Source organism: Phallusia mammillata, chromosome 3 (assembly GCF_965637545.1).
Source record: "Phallusia mammillata chromosome 3, kaPhaMamm4.hap1.1, whole genome shotgun sequence".
In the NCBI taxonomy this organism is placed as follows: Eukaryota; Metazoa; Chordata; class Ascidiacea; order Phlebobranchia; family Ascidiidae; genus Phallusia; species Phallusia mammillata.
Window position 1 is genome coordinate 6,568,607 of NC_137254.1, and position 20,345 is coordinate 6,588,951.

Consider the following 20,345-nt stretch of genomic DNA (forward strand, 5'->3'; position numbering starts at 1 on the left):
TTGTTAAAATGTTGAAATATACACACTTTTAAGGAAATGTGAATATCTTTCCTCTCTAATTTGGAAATTCAAGAAAAGATTGAAATACATCAGTAATCAAGAGGTGAAAACAGGATGTTTATATAGTGTACAATGCGCAAGTTCTTGTCCAATTGTGTGACTTGGTACCGCTTAATTTCAATTATTTTGTTTAAGTAAACGCGCAAACTCATTTCAGCAGGATAAAACGAAATAAGATCAAAAAATTCAGGCTACAGACGTATGTTATCAACAAAACGTTGAGACGTAAAAAAGGCTAAAGGGCAGATTCTTTACAATTTCGACACAATGCTTTAACGGGTTTTCAAATCAAGTCAGGTTTTCGGCAGTTTAAACAATAGACATAAGGCTTGAACTACTTTCTGTTTAGTCAGAGGGTTTCCTTTAGTTGTGAAGTACACCTGTCCCAGTTAAAAAAACATGTAACAAAAAATATTTCAAATAAAGCAACATATTCTTGTCGAACAACATAAGACAGGACATTAGCAGGGTTACTAAACTGGTTTAAACTAATATAGGAGTATATTGTACAAGACACAATTCGTACATAAAAAAAACCTAACGCGAAACAGCAACGGAGCTATTTACGACTTTGACAAACACTGCACTCCCTTGCCAACGGTTTTATTGTGCATCATTTGTGATAACGGTTTACTGCCGTTTACACCACCTGAACATGATGTACGTTACTTTCTGTTTAGCATTGGGAAAACGATTGGTTAGCAGTCAGCAGTCATTAAAAGCATTTAAAAATGTAACTTTTTACATGGTATGAATTAAGTAATTTAAAGAGATTATTTGTGTTGCGTATTTATAAGTTTATTCCAACTAACTCAATTCAACAAAACGTTGCGCGTCAGTAACTGAGAATTGTAACTGAACAGAATCAAGAGCAATGCTATGGACATAGTCTACAATGACGCAAGTTCTTGTCCAATTGTGTGACTTGGCACTGCTCTATTTGAGTCAGCGCACAAATTTACCTCAGAAAAATAAAAGAAAAAAGGTAAAAAAAAATTCAGACTGTAGACGTATGTTATCAGTAAAACGTTGATACTGGAAACGGCCAAACGGTAGCATTTTTGCGATATCGACCCCAATGCTTTCAAAGGTGTAATTCGTGTTTCGTGGAGTCTTTAAATCGAGTCAGGATTTCGGCTGTTTAAACCAGAGTTGTGCAACCTTTGTTTCTGTGGAGTCAAATAGAATTGCCAAAACTAGATCGCGGGCTGCACTTGTGTATAAAACAAGGTAATTTTACTTTGTTGCATACCAAATTTGCTTAACTACAAGTAAAATTCGCATTTGATTCTAGCCACATATTGCCAGGTCGCAGGATAATAGCATCGGGCGCAATAATCTGGTTAAAAATATGCAATGGTTGGAGTTATTCGCCAGTACTATTGAAATCCAAGCGTCTCAGCGGGCCGCACAACCTTTAATCAAGAGCCGCATTTGGCCCGCGGGCCGCAGGTGGCACAACCCTGGTTTAAACAATGTTCATATGGCTTGGACTACTTCCTTTTTAAGTCAGAGCGTTTTCTTTAGATTGTATAGGACACCTGCAAAAGCTTAATTGATTTAAAGAGAACATAATTTAAATAAAACATGTATGTTCCACTTCATCCAGCTGATGTCTAAGGTGAGTTGTAGGTTTTACAGGTTTTTATCAAACATGGCTCATACTTATGTGAATAATGATGCTGGTGACTACGAAACTATTGAGCTCAAACAAGGTCGTTATCAGCCTGCAAATATTAAAAAGAAACGAGGTAATATTTTTGTATTTAAATTATGTTGTATTTTAAAACATATTTTTAACCTTGCCCAAAAAGGCAAAAATGTAGACCCTTTTTGTCATCAAAATGTTTGTCGGAATATAACACAAACACACATTATTATTCTGGAATAATTTACTCTGACTTTCTCCCCTTCAAACTAGAACAACAGGGGGCATTTACAAATGTGTACGCGGAGTCTTCCACTGACGTATATGAAGAATCCATTAAAACGACACCAACACGCGAAACTGTACACAATTCCAGTAGGTTGTTTTGTAAACGTTTTATTATAACGTCGGCAACTGTTTTTAATGCAACGAAGTTTCTGCTTTTGGGTTGGTTGGGGCAACATTTAGAGATGCAATGTCTTGTAACAGAAAAAGTCGAAACGCAGTCAGGCGAAAAAACAGGAAATATTTTTGCAAAGCCAAAAACATCAAAATGGGTTGTAGCCTTGGTGTGCGCGGTTGGTATGCTGGCTGCATTGGGTCTGGTTTTCGGAATACTCAATTTCACACAAATACAGGTGCAATAAATTGTCAAAGTATACTGAACTTGCATTTGCCTCCAGACTGCACGTTTTGTTGTTTCAGAATATATACGAAGAATCTTATCAAAGTAAGTCATAAACCGTACTCAAGTTTCTTAAACCGTAAGTATGCGAGTGGTTGAAAAATGGCAGGAAGACGCGTTTAAATTATGTTGCTATAACTAGGATCAATAAAAGTTACTTTTATTGCAATGTCTGTATTGCGCAGCACCACAAACAACTGGACAAGCAACTTTAAACACAACAGAATCTATGGTAACGAAACCACCACTTGTTACTTTCCCCAATCCTGCCCGTTCGTGTGTTGAACTGAGAGATGCTGGGTTTGAAGATGGAATCTACGTAATACAGCCGTCATTGCATTCGTTTGAGGTATTGTTTCGTATTTATTAATTGAATGAAACGTCATCACAACTAACAACGACAGTTCTTACATATACATCAACGTTTATTTAAATTTAATTACGTTAATTAGTATATCATATCCCAATATAAGCTTATCTGTTACTTTATGTGATGTTGGATACCTTAATATTGAACATACAAAGCCCAAAATAAATCAACAGTAAAGATTGTTTGGAAAAATAAAATGTGTTTGCGTCTACAGTACAAGCTTTTACTTTACTATTTATTTATTTATTTATTATAACCCGCCTAACAAGGTTCTGGCAGAAACCGAATATTCGGCCACAAAGCCGAATAGTTACGGCCGAAACAGGTCGAACCTAAAATTCCCTTTCTGGTAGAGGTATTTGACTAAACCTGTGTTGTTGATGCAAGTAAGTTCAATTGGAACACTCCATACCACTTTCACAATGCGTAAGCTTTGTTAAACTTTTGCGGATTACAACAATTAGTTGATATTTAATATTTCTTATTGTCTAAAAAAAAGTTTAGGTATTAATTCCATGCAATTAAAAAATGCGGTTTTGGTCAAATTTTCTAAAAATTTGGGCCGAAACCGAAACATTGCAAAACAGCGTAGTCGGCCGAAATACAAATTGTCTCAAACCAGCGATTTTCGTTCATAGGTTTACTGTGACATGATAGCTGCTGGTGGTGGATGAATTCTCGCGGCAACAATTAACGACAATGCTTTTAGTTTAGAAGAAAGTTATAGTGATTTGTGGTTTGTTAAGTCGTCAAGCAAAAACGAATCCGTTATGGGTAAATTATATTATAATATTTTACTTGGGCCAAAAAAATTGACGTGTTTCTGGAATTCCAGATTATCAAAATTGGATGAACACAAACGCTTTCGGAGCATTCGCTACTTGTACAAGATCAGATTTTAAAAGTCAAGCTTATTTTGAATATCAGGTGAAGATTGATTAATGGTGATATAACGTTTATTGCTACGGGGAATGTGTTTTCAGGGAAAAGACATTATGTTACGTCATGTACCTAGTCAAACGCCACTGGAGGCCAGCAGAGAGCACAGTATTTTGCAATATCAAACAGAGAACGGATTTATGCAAATATACGGAGGAAATTTGCACAAAATGTTTAATTCTCGTTATCGACTGAAACCCAAGAATGGTACGAAATAAGCTGAAAGGTGCCTTTTGCAAATATAAGATGATAGCATTATTGACCATTATTGTTTGCCTTTAAAGTGCACCAATGTATAAATGTTGAAAGTTTCAATTGCTGAATAAATGTGCATGAAATTCTGTATTTTAATAGTGAGTATATATTGGCCTGCGGTTGAACTCTAACAAACATTAAAAAGCGAATCTTCCCAACTTTGGTAAATTAATTCACTCTGAACTAATGCATGTTTTATCTTTGACTAAAGTGTTTTATCCTGATGTGAATTCAATGTTTAATCGACTCGAGGGAAAATCCACAGAAATCACAAGTTTAATTACTGATTTCTATTTTTACGAATATGGTTCTGATTCTTTTTTAATGTATGATAGTAATTTGTTTGGAGACGATTACGGAATGTGGGTAAGTTATTGCTATTCTGATATTATCACGGAAGTTATATTAAATGTGTTTGTTCAGGTCACATTAGAAGTATACCAGCATTGTGGTTATCCATACGAATATCAAATCGATTGTTTTAGTAGTTATGTGTATTATGATTTGGATTCTACGTAAGTTGAAATTGCAAACTTTTGTTTGTTTTTGCTAAAATTGTACTTTAATATTCAACTACAAAAGATGCGGCATCGGAAATATAATGTATTCAAGTCGAAAAACGCATCCCTACTTTGCTTTGTTTGGTATTGGAAACTTTGACCACTGTTTTGATTACATGAGTTTTAAGGTACGTTTATACTGGTTTATGGCGTTTTTAAATTTTCTAATCAACCTTTCTTCGTTTCAGTTAGACAGTCACAGTCCAGGAACTGATTCAGTACTTCTGTATCAGGGAAACCATGCTTTTAACAATTTCTTTTTACATTATGATGCATTATGTAGAAATGGAACGTCATATGCTAGTGTGTGTGATATTTGGTTTTATGTTAATAATATGGAGGTACGTTTTTCGTTTTCACCATGACAATAGCGACTAATTGTATCAAGTAACGCAGTTATCTTTTGTAACTACCATAACAAAATTGCTGCTCAGAATGTTATTCAATAACAACCTTACAATATTTTCTATTACAGCCTTAATATCGTCGATTATTAATTCCAGGATATTTAAGATTTTCATTTTTTTTGCTATTTTTACATTAACTGTCCATGTTTTGCAAAAATTATCGCTTAGATTTTCTAGCACAGACGAAAAATTTGTTGTTTTTTTCTTTATCTTCTTTAGCTTATCTGTGTTTTGAATTTAAATTTGTGCAAACAAACATTTTCGAATAGTTTATTTACACAGGACTGGCAATCGTCTGAAATGCCTATTATCAGTTTATACAACTCGGGCGGCACAAGGTACCAATTTGAATGGACAATTAACAAACCTGTATCAAATACACTTTTCGGTTGCACGATGATATCGAGGTAATGTGAAGTATTATAGGACAATGGACATACAAACACCGCATTATTTGATTTTTCGAAAAACATTTTCAGGAAAAATAGGGTTTTGATACCTAAAACAGAGATCAACGCTGTTACTTACAAAATATTGGAAATTATTTCAGAAACTGACAACTTTTGTAAGTAAAAAAAATTATTAATATTCCATAACAGTTAAGTAACAACACTTTAACAAGCGTGTTATTTTAGGTCCAGGTTGCTTGTATGATGATGACGTACATTCAGTACCAGTTGAATTTTCCATCGGAAACGATTCAGTGGTTAACTCGATGCTGCCACCAAGTGTAAAACCTCTACCGACCGGTTTTGTTCAGTTTCGTGCTTATGGAAAAACAGGGAGCGTCTACGCAATGTGTCCTGCGGTGAGGTAGGTGCAAATGTCACACAAGTTACATAAGCGGTCCAAAGCAAATCATACAGTTGTCATGTGGTCTCCATGAAAATGGTCCGACAAAGACACCAATATGAACAATTTGTCCCATTTAAGCCCCGCAGCGCCATGTGGAAAATTATCTCTTAGCTACTTATGTTTTCCTAGAAACTAAAACAGAATTCCCGTACCCAGAGTCCCATTACTCGACAAAATTTACCTGAGCTAAGTTGATTTAAGTTTATTTCGGCGGGTAGTCTATTTCATAGCAGCACAATTGCGCTGAAAGGTGTGGACTCAATTGGTGGATAGGCGGTAAACGCGCTGCGGCTACACATATAATTAAAACATTAATTCATAATAATAAGACTTGCAACAACAAATACATCGACGACGGAGCCGGTGTACGCATTCAAGTGATAATCGAAAACTAAACTAAAAAAAGTTACAAAATTTATTATGATGTTTGGATTGCTGCAGTGATATTTACCCATTTTCATTAATTGGAGTTTTCACAAGTGAAAATCATTGGAGGAAACCTGTCGTAAAGTGCGTTTTTTTTCGTCCACGTGCAAAAGCAATTGTGCTAAGTAGTCAGAACAATATTACACATAACAGCTGTAATTTTTTTAGTGTGAACGATTGGCGAAGTGAATATGTTTGTATTGGAGGAATGAAAAATCCAGATTCTTCCTATTTGGAGGACTGCAACGATTTTACAAGTAAAATTATTATCGATATATTCCACTGATGAATTTTATTTTGCAAGTTTTTTTTTCTGCTTGAACAGATTGGAACGGATTGCCAGGAACTGTGTTGGACGAAAAGACTCCAGTTGATTATGCTCATTCTAAGAGAGATTTAAGTTCGACAATTATGATATTTTATCGATAAATCCAATATGAATCAATGTCTATCTTGCTAAAATGCAAATGAGACAACTGTGATTGTAAAATGTGTATATACATAATCACTGGCTTGGTATAATGTACGGGTGCCAACTTGTTAGTCGTTAAGATCGACGAAAATTTTCTTAATTGTACACGATCGACTGATTCAGCCTGCCACTTATACAAAGCAATACCGCAAAATTCTGCATGGGATTTGATTTACAGTTACCACATATTTATAGTCCTGAGTATTATTGTCAAGCATCACATAGTTTTTACAACAATAAAACGTCGCATATCTACATATCTTTCAAACTTTTAAATCTTGCCAATCAGTTGCAACTACTTTATTGTCTACTTATTGTGAATCATAAACCAAGTAAGTGAAATAATTAGGTTGATATGGCGTGATGCTCAACACACCCCAAATCGTGCAAAATTTTGGTAGGTCCCAAGTCATTTTACGGCAGCTGCAGGTTAGGTGCAGCTCTTGCTTCCATTTTGCTTTAAATACTTTATGTATCTTTCGTTTAGACAAATGTATTGAATAGATTTCGTTGTGTTTTAGCTGCAGTTTTTTGACACTGATTTTTAATTAGCTAATTTCCCTTTTCAAAATAGGCTTGGTCTGTGTAAATTTTCTAAAAAGTTTCCCCTTCTGTTAGACTTTTGCACGTTCTTTCGTTCTTTAGATTGGCCTTCAGCCACATTTTAACTTTTTGTACAATAACGCGTAATTTAACTACTTGAATTCTTTATAGGTCAAAATTTGGTCAAAAAAAAATTCAAAAAAAAAGTAGGTCAAAATTTTTCGATTTTTAGGTCAAAAAATAATCGCCCTTTTTATGACATAAGTTGTGTTTAGTATAATTTTAAACCAGTTTGTAGCCAAATTTGACATCAGATTGCGTCCGTCAAAGTCTACCCCACCCTTACGCAAATCTATTAATCATCGGTTAAATTTGTCACTGTTGGTTAAACAGCTCCAAGCCGTTGCAACAGGGAAAATCAGTAGATTATGCATAGTAACATTTCTGTGTCTTTGTATAGATATGCTGGCATATAAGGGTTTCAAATTAAAACGATTTGATCATGATGTGTAAACATATAATCCGCAGCGAAATGCGCATCTCGTGAATCGTGCTGGTTGACGAGGTTATAAAATTCCTAGATTTATGAACGTTTAAAAAAAAGCTTACGATACAATTTACTTTCTCTTTAAGCTTTCCCATTTTAGCTGACACAATGGGTGAAATATAGGCAGTCAGTCAGTCAAAGTATTCGTCGGGTTTCGTATCCAATTGCATTGTGAGATAGTAATTGTACACAAGGGTTTCGTCAATGCACAATAGGAAATTTTTTTCTGATTGCCTTGCAATGTATTTTAAAGAAAATTTTTCTGCTCACCTACAAATCTAGCGTTTCAAAAACGCACAAAATCGTGTGTTGAAATCAATGTTTATTATTGGTATAACGAGGTTTCAAATGTCGCCATGTTAACGACCGTTCAAATAATGAGCACATGGTGTACAACACTTTCTGTTTGGGCTGACACAGTTTGATAAATTAATTTAATTATTTGGATTCGATAAACAACACATAATGCGAGAAGTGTACAAACAAAATCAAGTGCGGTGTAGCGTTCAATCATGTTGGTACAACCGCAAAAAAAAAACGACATCAAACTGATACTAAAATAAAGGCCTTGTATTGGACTGCCGCAAGTACAAAATCTATCATCCCCAATGGTATTAGACTCCACCTCCTAACCGCAAACACGTTTTAATGCGCATGTTTTCATTTCTAAATTTCAATTTTTCTTACAACTTGAAATTCTGTTTTCAAATACGGATTTCAGTTTTTATATCCTGGAAAGAAAGCCAAGGCATTTCACCAGATATAGGCTGTTAAGGTTTCACACGATACGATTAACGCAACGTTCAAAACACGGAAGCTTTATGCGACTTTGCTAATACCGTTACTATACTCCCATCCACAAACAAACCTCTGTATTGCCTCATTATGTTGCGAGGTATTAAAAGTTTATGACTAATTAAATACGCGTATGATTTTGTAGAATAGACTGCGGGCGATATGTGTGTTGAGTAAAATACATTGGAAAAGCTATCACTTTGTAGAAGCAATTTCGGTTACTCAAACGAAACGTTGTATTGGCATTTGGCTACAAGATAATATTTTATGTTTATACAAAACCCATTGGCCGTATGCTTGGATTTTGAACTGGCATGTTAGTGACGGACACAGTGCTGAGTCGCCAATCAAGGTAACCATTATGTATCAGGTATTAGACTGTCTATAATGCGAATATATGAGTGGAAAGGCAAGTTGTTTTCTATTCAGTAGACACCATAGTTAATTTGCATTCTCTTTTTCAGAAAAAAATATACGTTTTGTGTTTTACGGAATAGACATGGATCATACTTATGTAAATGATGATGTTGGTTGTTACGAAGTTATTGAGTTTCAAGAAGAACAACTACAGCATAAATCAAGTACTTCAATAAAACCAGGTTGAGCTTACAGTGTTATTACAGTTTTATACAGTGTAATAAGCATATATCGCTTTTGTTGAAATTCTCGAACGAAGTTGATAGTTTCTTGTTTTGAAGTTCTGAAATGGAGTAATGCACAGATAAATTGTCGTGTAGATGCAACAAAACTTAATTTGGAAAAAATACTCTTTTTCCTAAATCGATAATTGTTTGTACTTACTTTGTTAACTATATAAATATATGGTTTTCAATTGTAACTTACATTTATTAAACAGATATTGTCACAACGGATTTAAATAATAATAATAAAGAAAGATCTTCAAAAACAAAAAAATTGACTCAGCTGAACGTGATCTTGGTATGTGCAATTGTAATTCTGGCTGCTTTGGCACTAGTTTTCGGAATACTTTATTTTACCAAAGACCAGGTATACAGTGAAAGTAATGTATAATTTTATTAATCCTAACATTTTGTTTTGTGCTTTAGAGCTTGAAAGATGAAGTTAACAAAAGTAAGTCAATAGTTACACCACAGTTTAACGAAAAAAGCATTGAAAAATATTAGGGTGGAATAATAAGCAGATTTTATCTTTTATACCAACATTGTAGCAACCATACCAACTAATCAAACGACGTTGGACACTACAGAATCGATGGCAACAGATCTACCACTAGGTAACGTAGTTAAAATGCTGCTTCAATAACTTTGGTTAGTGAAAAAAAAAATTTAATAGATTTAATAGATCGTTTTTCATTATTAAAATCTCCTTCCAAGTAAAGCAACTGCGACGATTCAGGGTCATCAAAGTAAAATCAGAAAATTGCAGCGTGACAACCACTAAATCCGTCGCTGTATTTTATTTATTTGACGAAAACAAATGCAATTCGCTTTTATAAGCATAATCAGTGTTTGCAAAACAAAGACGTATAAGAACGGGATAAAACCAATAAATAAGGCAAAAAAATACACACGCACAAACCAACCGCAATAAACCTATCTATTGCCTTACGTGATTGCAAATGCAGACCGGCAGGCATGGCGCTGACAAAGTCACGAAAAAAAGCGTGGGAATGATAAGAACGCAGAAACAAAAAAAAAACGAACAAGGCAATCGCAGTAGTAAAAACAGATCGATTGTAGCCATCTAACTGCCGGAAGGACCATCGATTAAATATTGATTGTGGCGCTCGTCAAATATAGCTATTGATCTATAGAAACAGCTCGATGTGAGTTCCATCGGTTTGAAACTTATTTTCTGTTTTGCCGACATATTGCTCTTCACATTTTAAACACGTGGCAACGTATATGTCGTAGTCTCGACACGTAAGTCGCTGATGTAGGTGAAAAAATCGTCGTTGTGGTCGTAAGTCACCCACCGAAAAAAAACATTTGTGTGACTTTGCCGTGGTGACCGCACAGCGCACATTTGCGCTCCGTTTCGGCTATTTCTTTTACGAACATTTTTCAACTGACCGACAGGGAAAGGCAATTGAGCCCATCTGCGTGTACAAGCGACCTTTCACCGTTTGTGCTGCATTGATGCGATATCGAAAATTAGCGCGCGACACACATGAATACGAAACAGGTGACTGACTTACGATCACAACGAAGAGTTTTTCACCTTCGTCAGCCACTTACGTGTCGAAACTACAGCATATTCGTTGCCAAGTGTTTGGAATGTGAAAAGGATTAGGGCGACCAAAGAAAAAAAGTTTCGAACCGATGGAACTCATATGGAGCCGTTTGATATTCGACTGACGTATGACATTGGTGTAACAAGTGACAGCACGGCCCTTCTACAGCATTGTCACAGCAAACATTCCCGACTTTTTCCAAAAAAGTTAGGTATGGCATAGTTTTGAAGTTTTTGTAGTGGAACCTCGCACAGAAGGATGTTTGTAAAAATAAATGGCTAAATTTGACGGGCGTCACAATCCATATTCAAGCCATAGTCCTTCCTACAGTTTGATGACTGCAATCGCTCTTCTTTAACTATGGCGTTTGCATTTTTATACTTTTTTTGCGTTCATATCTTATCCCCATTCTTTTTCGTGGTTTTATCAGCGCCATGCTGCATTTGCAGTCACGTAAGGCAGAGGAGACGTTCATTGCGGTTGGTCAGTGCGCGTGTGTGTTTTTTGTATTTTTTGCTTTTATTTATTTTTTTTTTGCTTGATGGTTTTATGCTGTCCTCTTATACATCTTTGTTTTGCAGACACTCATGATGCGTTTGAAAGCGAACTGCATTAGTTTTTGTAAAACGCCAAAATTCCGCGAATGCTTTAGTGGTTTCCGCAATTTTCTGGTTAAGTCCTTATTCCACATTAAAGTTGTGTGTCCCTCACTCTGCATTTTATTTGTATTTACGTGTCCAGCAGCACAGACAAGTGGACAAACGACTTTAGACACAACTGATTCGGTAACAACAACACCACTGCTTCGTATATGTATATTTGTTGTTGTTTTTACCCTTAAATTTTCTTTAATGATAAGAGTTCATACCTTTAGCACCACAGACAAGCGGACAAACAACCTTGGGCGCAACTGAATTAGTGATATCAAAACCACCTCTTGGTATATAGGTTTGCGGTTGTTTTCTCTTGGAATGTTTAAATTCGTGTAGAGTTTATATCTTCAGAAGCACAGACAGGCGGACCATCGACCTCGTACACAAGTAAATCAGTTACAACCACACCACCGCTTGGTATATATGTTTGTTGCAGTTTTCTCAGTTATAATTTTTCTATATTTACACAACATGTCCTTAGCACCCCCGACAAGCGGACAATCGAGTTTCGACACAACTGAACCAACAAAACCACCGCTTGGTATGCATGTTGCTGTTGTTTTGACTCTTATTGTTTTATTATATGTAGATTTTGTATCTTCAGTTACACAGACAGGCGGAGAAACGACCAAGAACGTGTCTTGGTCACATGCTTTTAAACCATAATTTTGGCACAATTGGTTTGGCTTTGCAAAAAGTAGTGGATAAAATTAAATGTGCAAGCAAGACTTTTTGTTCCCATATATTGAATGGAATCATGTGTTGTGACATGTACCATATGTCCGGTGCTATGTTACTGTTCCATGTATTCTCATCATTTAGTAACCATTGTGCAATTCTTTGAAAAATCGTTGATAAATCGTTGATATTTCTTTTCTTTCGTATGCAGCATCACGAGGACTACTGTTTACATTCCACAGGGTGTTTTACTTTAGTTACTGCCTTTATCGCATCCAATGTTTTTATTTGATTACCCTGTCCGATGATTTTTTCTCTGTAGCGCGCAATAATTGCCTGAAGCCTTCTTTTCTGATTACAAATTCCACTGTTTTGATTGTTTCTTTTTCGTCATGAGCTTAATTATTATTTACAGTGATTCAGGAATAGTTACTTCATTTGCCGATACGACAGTTGCAATACCACTTCCTTATTTATCCGCGTTACTCTTTTTTTTACCGACAATGCAGGTATTATTTCAAATAGTTGGTGTCAGCTACAAGTAATAACCACGTGTGGTTAAAGCTGATCCTTTGTTGCAACGCATTGATTTGTTCTATTTACTGTACGAATACTTATTGGTCGTTGATGACAAGCAACAAATGAATGATTGATTCTTTCCGTCTTTTATTACTTTGAGGTAATGAGACTTGTTGTGATGTATGTGATCAGAATAAAAGACAAGAGACATATGGTTCTCTTGTGAATTATGTCGGCTTTATGCAGCATGCTCTACAATTCGTGACAATGAACTAACTCTAGTAAGTAGTAGTACAGACGATCGATGCAAACCACTAAAGAGAGAGAAAGATGCAGGCAAAGAATAACATAGCCAAAGGAGCTGAACTGATGTAAAACAAATTCCAACACAAGATTCAGCGCATGGCCTTGTTATCATTGCGAGATCCACGCGCCCCCGCAGACACAAGCGACTCAGTAACCACAAACCACCGCTTGGTATGGATGTTTGCGTTTCTGTTCATTCTTAATCTATTAATTTATTAGACTTTATATCTTCAGTAGCTGGGACAAACAGACAAATAGCCTTCGACACAACAGCCTTGTCTTTTCTATGCAATTTACAATAAAAATCACAAATGCTAATGTAACAGTGTGAAAGTTTATTAAATGTTTAATGTACAATAACAGACACAGAAACTGAATTAAGTTCTATGTATAAAGCACAAACGGTCGACGAATTCCAAATGAAAAGCATATACATAAAATACATTACTAATATAAACGTCTAGTTAGTTGGTACAAAAATGGCCCTTAGTTACTGAATTATGGGAATACAGGACGCTGTATTGAGCAGCGGCGTCATGTCCGAGTCATGTTATAAACGTGGTTAGACGTAGAGCAGCGCAAAAACGGCGTTTATAAAGAGGCAATGCGGATCAAAAGAGAAAGGCAAACAGCACGCTTCGATGCGCATAAGCGAACACGGTAGTGAGGTCGCTACAAACCAGTCAACTAACACCGCTCAATGCCATATGTTGCAAAGAACATTTAAACGACAAATCGTGATCACGAATTAAAATTTTATTGCACTTTGTTTAGCCACACCTTTGTATGGTGGTTTAAAAGCACGTGACCGCTACATACCAGAAAAAATAACTTGTAACATTCTTGAAATACCAGCAATACATGCTAGTTATGAATTGACTAATCGGTAGGAGGTTGCTCGTTTGTCTCAGTGCATAGTTGCGTGGTGTCAGTTATATGACGTCACCTACTATCTTCAGATCTCACGCGATGTGACGTTATTTGTGCAATTAATCATTGTATTGATCAGGAATATTGCATGACACTAATGATGCAGTGTTTATGAAATATTTTGAAACACAACATAAGTTGGCGACTCCCATGGCAAGACATACAACAATTAAAGGTGACAACCTAACAATATACCATTGAAACAAGGTCCAGTTTCAATTTACCAAACAAAGGTTTATAGATTGCAGTTGATAAACATTTTTACCATTAGCAATGCTATTCGACATGAGGGAATTACGAACCGAACAGCGTTGAGACTGCTATCTGTTTTACTTTTGTTGTATTTCAAAAATCTCAGAATAAAGATTTTCGATCAGAAACGTTTTGACACACTACAATGAGTTTAGTTATTTGTACCGTTTTGGAGCGCAGGTGATATAACTTAGCGGTTAATACACAAGTTTGTCCGGCATATTTAGTTCTCTGACCAATTGACAAAGCATCAATCAGCAACTTCTGACACACTTGTTCGAAATGTTGTCTTGACTAATTTGCGCGGGTTGTTTCGTTGCTTCCTGTCGGTAGACGTATTATCCTTTATATAACGCGCCCACTGTATGACGATGTTTGAGGACAGACGCGTATGAAGTTTTAAATAGGTAGACACTACATTTTAGTTGCATTCAGTAATTAACAATTCCGACGTGGATTGGATTTAATAAGGTGAACATAAGTTCAACATGGCTGAAGCATATGAAACCATTGAAGTTAAAGGACAACAAGCAGCTTATAGCAAAAAGAATGCAGGTGGGTTGAAATATGTAATAGCAAACATTTTGCCGCAACAATATTAGAAACTTTCTGCGTTAAGGTTTAATTAGCTTATTTTGTGTCTAATGTGCATAAATGCATAAATGTGCGCGGTAACTTAACATTAGCTTGAGGTTGTTATAATTGGAAATTAGCAATGCATTTTAAAAAATTACCGACTTGCTATGTAATGTTGAGATCATCATGTTAATAATGATCATCACAGGCATTGTTTACAAACTAGATTTAGCTTTCAATCAAACAGTTTCATATCATATCCTGTACATATTTTTATCTTTGGTTTTATCAAGCAAGAAATCATGAGACATTCCATAACGTGTACGAAGGATCTGCACCAAATTTTCACACAGAAAGTACTAACCGAAACAAAACAATTAGTAGGACAGTGAGCAACTATGGTAAGTTGTTTTACGTGGTTATTAATTCTACAAAAGCAGATATTTCAAAAAATATCACATTTTTGTTCAGTTTTCTACTATTGAAGATTTTTGCTTACTTTTGTAAACTAAGGTTATACACATCGAGTTTGAATTAACGATCTGTAATTTGCAATGTTGTGCAAATCCCACAGAAAATGTCACAACACAATCAAGTAGCCATTCTCCAAAAAGTTCGTCAAAGCAAAAGTTATCGTATGTGATCAGATTCTTGGTGGGTGCGGTTGTTACCCTCGCTGCTTTGGAACTAGTTTTCGGGATACTTAATTTTACAATAAACCAGGTCTGTTCCAAGTTTTATTATAAATTAGGCAAGATTTTTGATCAATTCTATATTTTATTATTACTACATGTTTTGTTGTTTCAGAAACTAAATGAAAGTATTTCTCAAAGTAAGTAAATCATTATTAAAGTGTTTTTTTTTTCAATAAACATCTATAAACTTCAACAAACGTCTTTGACTTGTTCAGGCAACGTATGTGTAAAACCTATTTTTAAATTGGCAACCAAAAAAGTACGAATCAAATACCAAGTTGAGAACATAGATCTACTAATATAACAAAATAAATTCAGACCGTAATAAAACCTACACTGTAAACCAATTTGGGTAAAAATAACCCAAAAACGTTGGGTATCTTGGTGGGGAAACCCAAATTTTTTTGGGGTAGTTTTAACCCAAAATTGATTGGGTAAAATACAGTTTAACCCTATTGAATTACCCAACAACTTTTGGGTATAATTCGACTTTACCTAATTATCTGTGGTTATATTTTGGGTTTTTACACATTATGCTCAAAATTGATTGAACGTTTTTTTACACAAAAATCATACAGATTTTATGTTTTATTGCTAGAAGAAACACACTTTTTTCCTAAACATGCTACAGAAGAAAAAACATAACGAAAAAACTAATTACACCAATAATAACACAATTATTCAAACATTGACAAGTCTGGAATATCAAAATGATACTTGCAAAAACTGTAAAACTTTATCAACATGCAGACAGTATTCATAGTAAAGTACACAGTACAATGACAATAAGGCTGTGATGCCTTTGATGATACCATTCACTCTCAGCACAGGGTTTTGCTCAGAAAACAAGGGTATTTTTTAAGCGAAAGAAATATCTCCATGTGCAACCAAGAGATCACCCAATGCTTCTCTCGAACCTTGTCGTGTTTGCCTGAACATTTAAATATTACCAGCAAACAAACAATATCAACATAGTAAATTACCAAATCTAGACATATACAAACCAAAATATGCTATCCCATACGCAAGATTTAACAAAACATATGGCTATTAAAAGATCTCTTTTCAACCATGAACGTCATTAATAATTAATATGAAACTTACTTCCAAGTATCAATCTCTTTCTGTGGGATGTCCAAGTCACCAAGAACAGTTTCGACAAAATCGGTCAAACCTTGAATTCCGCCATCAACCTTCGCACTACTTTCTACTTTCAACAGCACTACAGCACCAATCTCTCGTCTCTATACGGCTAGTTTAGGCACTTTCACGCAGGAACGGGCAAAACAGCAAAGCCCAAGGGACTAAGGGAGTTAAGATTCCCGCACTTTTTGTTTGGCAGTTGAGCGCAGGCGGTCAGCCAAGCATGACGCAATTTATAGCCCAGTGGGCGGGCGATTTAGCGTGGGATTTGTTTGTTTGTTTTTATTATTTTATTTTCGATCTTTCGAAAAGTTTTCGATTGGTATCATTTTCCATTAAGCGGCCATAGTTTAGATTAAACCAAGTTGAAAGTGTTTGAAAGTTTTAAACACCTAAGGTCTTGGAAAAACAGTGCAATTTGAGAAAAACACAAACTTTAAATGAAAAGAGTTAGTTGAGTTAAAAAACCTCAATATTGTGGCTACAGTACCAACACCAACATTTTCCCCAAACAACCCAATTTTTTTGGGTAGAGTATCCATGCCATTTTACCCAAACGATTTTGGGTAAAGATTTTTTTACCCAATAAAGTAGGGTAAATACGTTTGGGTAACTTAAATTTGGGTATAAATCATTGGGCAACAAAACAGTTTACCCAAAATATTTGGGTATATTGCTGCTGTACCCAAAGTTCTCTCGCTCGATTTACCCAAATTGGTTTACAGTGTATAACACAATGTGGATACGAGAGTGTGTAACTAAAAAAGGTTAGTCGGAATATAGGTGGATCTATTCATCATATTATTTTATAGCACAGCAGACGACAGCAAAACCACCACTCGGTACTTTCCCCAATCCTGCCCGTTCTTGTGTTGAACTGAGAGACGCTGGGTTTAAAGATGGAATCTACGTCATACAACCGTCACTCAAATCGTTTAAGGTAGATAATTTTATTATACATTTAAAAAAAATGTTTTGCAGATTTACTAACACTTAAAATATTTTATATCTTCTTGGTTTTACACCAGTGGTACACAACAAACAGTTCAGTATTTTTTTTCACTCTGCATTAAGTTAATTTTCGTCGTTTTTTTAGCGTTCAAAAGTAAAAAGTGCTCTGTAAAATACGGTGATTGCTGTTTGAAAGCAGATTAAGTGTCGACAACCACTTCCACTTTAATTCCCATTTACAAAAATGATCTGGAAAGTACTTGTTCTTAGGCTCACTGTGACATGGAAGCTGCTGGCGGTGGATGGATTCTCGCGGCAACTATTAACGACAATCTCAATATAAGAGAAACTTATGATGATTTGTGGTTTCTTACGACAAACACCAACCAAACTTCTTTGGGTAAACTATATTACCTAAATTACACCGAAAATGCATACTTACTTTTTTGTTTACAATTTAAGGCTACCAAAACTGGATGAACACAAATACGTTTGGATCACTTGAAACTTGCACAAGTTCAGACTTTAAAAGTCAAGCTTATTATGAATATCAGGCAAATAATGTGTGACGTAAAGATATGCTTAAAATACAACAAGGAAATATTTCTAGGGCAAAGACATTATGTTACGTCATGTTCCAAATCAAACACCACTGAATTTTAGCAGAGAGCAGAGTTTTCTGCAATATCAAACTGCAAACGGATTTATGGAAAATTATGGAGGAAATTTGCAAAAAATTTACAATCACCATTACCCACTGAAGCCAGCGAATGGTATGGCTTTTTTGTTTGACTTCTAATAAAAAACATTGCTGATGCTACAAGTTGCTATAGTAGAGCATGCATTAAATCCACCACTGCTACTGAAAGAACCGACCTGTTATAAATTAGCTAAAGTTTAGTTTGAAACCAAAATATATCGTTTTTTCATTGTTTGTAATTTCAGCTTTTTACCCTGATGTGAATTCAATCCTGGACCGACTTGCTGCAAAATCAACAGAAATCACAAATTTAATTTCTGATTTCTATTTTTACGACTACGGTTCAAGCTCTAATCGGCTGCATGATAGTAATTTGTTTGGACAAAATTACGGAATGGAGGTACGTGATCTAAGTTTCACATTGTCGTTCGAATTTAAACGATAATTGAATATTTAGATCTCATTCTACACATTTCAATATTGCTATTTCAAGTATGGATCTTGTCGGACTCGCCCGTTAACCTACGGACTGGATCACAAGTAAGTTGAATTTGCAAAAAGTTTGCTTTTTGATGTAAGATTTACATTTTTATTAAGATGCGACCTTGGCAACATTATGCTATCCAGCAGAAAAATATATCCATTCGTTGCTTTGTTTGCTGTGGGAAACTTTGATCAGTGCCCCGGTTCCATAAGAATTGATGTAAGCGCAAAATGCGTGATGATCTTGTTACATTTAAATGGGTCCTTGATTTTTCAGGTGGACGGCCGTCGACCGGTATCGGATTCAAACGTTCTGTACAAAGGCAATCACACTCTCAACAGTTTCTTTTTACATTATGAAGCGGGATGTAAATATGGCACGACAAATGCAAGCTTGTGTGATGTTTTGTTTTATGCCATCAATGTTAAGGTAAATGGTGTTGGTCTGCTATTACTACGTATAGATATATAATTACTTCACAGATGTTGTTTTGAACTTTTCCACATTATTTAACAAACGTCAGTCCGAAATATTTGGCAAAAAGTTTGCCTGTAGAATAAAAGTAGAAAAACCTGAATAAAATGAATAATTTATATTTATTTATTTCGGAAAACAAAACTGTGCGTTGGAACAAGATTGATAGTAACTATTTTGTTGAAAATATCAATCACACAGGATTGGAAATCATCCGGAATTCCCGAAATTAGGTTAAGCAACTATCAATACAGTACATACTATTATTTTGATTGGGAAATTTACACAGCATCCAACACACTTTTTGGTTACACATTGATTTCGAGGTAAACTGTTTTTCAAAGTTCTGTTGTTTAAACAAAACTTTTGGAAAGTTGTTGATTAATTGTATCATTTAGAAAAGGTGGTGTTTTAATTCCCGAAGCCGAGATCAACAATGTTACTTACAAAATATTGGAAATAATTTCAAAAACAGACAACTTTTGTAAGTAAAAGTTAGCAGTGTGCAAGCCAATCACTTATGCATGCTTAACAATCGAAAACGTGGAAAACAATGTTTTTTGTGTATACTGATGATGATGTTTATTCAGTTCCAGTTCAATTTTCCATAATTTTAATTTACTAGTGTGTGACTAAATATTACTAAACGTTTTTATAAAATTTTAAGAAGTTTATATTTTCAGGTCCGGATTGCTCGTATGATGATGACGTACTTTCAGTACCAGTTCAATATTCAATCGGAAACGATTCAGTGGTTAACTCGATGCTGCCACCAAGTGTAAAACCTCTGCCGACCGGTTTTGTCCAGTTTCGTGCTTATGGAAGGACCGGAAGCGTCTATGCAATGTGTCCTGCTGTTGGGTAAGACTGCTATTTACATAACAGTGGTTGTAGCGTACGTGTAGATATCGCGCTACCTTTTTGACTAAAATTAAATAAATAATCTAACATCTGACAATAAAGTGGAATTATTGAATTCATAAATTTGTCCGGGGTGGTACAAAAAAGGTTTAGGTAAGACTTGTTGTGTGGGATGTACTTTTTAAAAGCTCCAACTTATTTAGGGTGAACGATTGGCGAAGCGAGTTTGTTTGTATTGGTGGAATGAAAAATCCAGATTCTCAATACTTGGATGACTGCAATGATTTTACAAGTACGTTATTTGTTTCTTTGAGGGTTTTTGTTTTGAACATATCTTTTGTTCTCA

The 20,345-nt window shown here is 35.3% G+C and overlaps 1 protein-coding gene, 1 long non-coding RNA gene and 1 pseudogene across 3 annotated transcripts; all 3 read left to right on the plus strand.

Annotated features, from left to right (window-relative positions):
• The first annotated feature begins 129 nt into the window (after positions 1 to 129).
• LOC145217339 (uncharacterized) lies at positions 130 to 7,357 on the plus strand (annotated as a pseudogene). Its single transcript, XR_013857368.1, has 16 exons — positions 130 to 1,811; positions 1,982 to 2,346; positions 2,414 to 2,438; positions 2,579 to 2,742; positions 3,402 to 3,537; positions 3,599 to 3,690; positions 3,747 to 3,909; positions 4,169 to 4,323; positions 4,381 to 4,472; positions 4,540 to 4,645; positions 4,706 to 4,858; positions 5,207 to 5,331; positions 5,404 to 5,489; positions 5,560 to 5,737; positions 6,374 to 6,462; positions 6,531 to 7,357. The product of XR_013857368.1 is annotated as an uncharacterized LOC145217339 (transcript).
• A 2,296-nt stretch (positions 7,358 to 9,653) lies between these two features.
• LOC145217405 (uncharacterized) lies at positions 9,654 to 12,854 on the plus strand. Its single transcript, XR_013857388.1, has 2 exons — positions 9,654 to 11,847; positions 11,912 to 12,854. It is a non-coding gene; the product is annotated as an uncharacterized LOC145217405 (long non-coding RNA).
• Positions 12,855 to 17,265: 4,411 nt separating this feature from the next.
• Positions 17,266 to 19,468, plus strand: LOC145219359 (uncharacterized). Its single transcript, XM_080086733.1, has 10 exons — positions 17,266 to 17,296; positions 17,342 to 17,469; positions 17,751 to 17,880; positions 17,943 to 18,034; positions 18,091 to 18,253; positions 18,426 to 18,580; positions 18,638 to 18,720; positions 18,778 to 18,883; positions 18,941 to 19,093; positions 19,340 to 19,468. Exons 1-10 carry the CDS (start codon positions 17,266 to 17,268, stop codon positions 19,466 to 19,468), a joined length of 1,170 nt encoding a protein of 389 aa, XP_079942859.1.
• Positions 19,469 to 20,345: the final 877 nt, after the last annotated feature.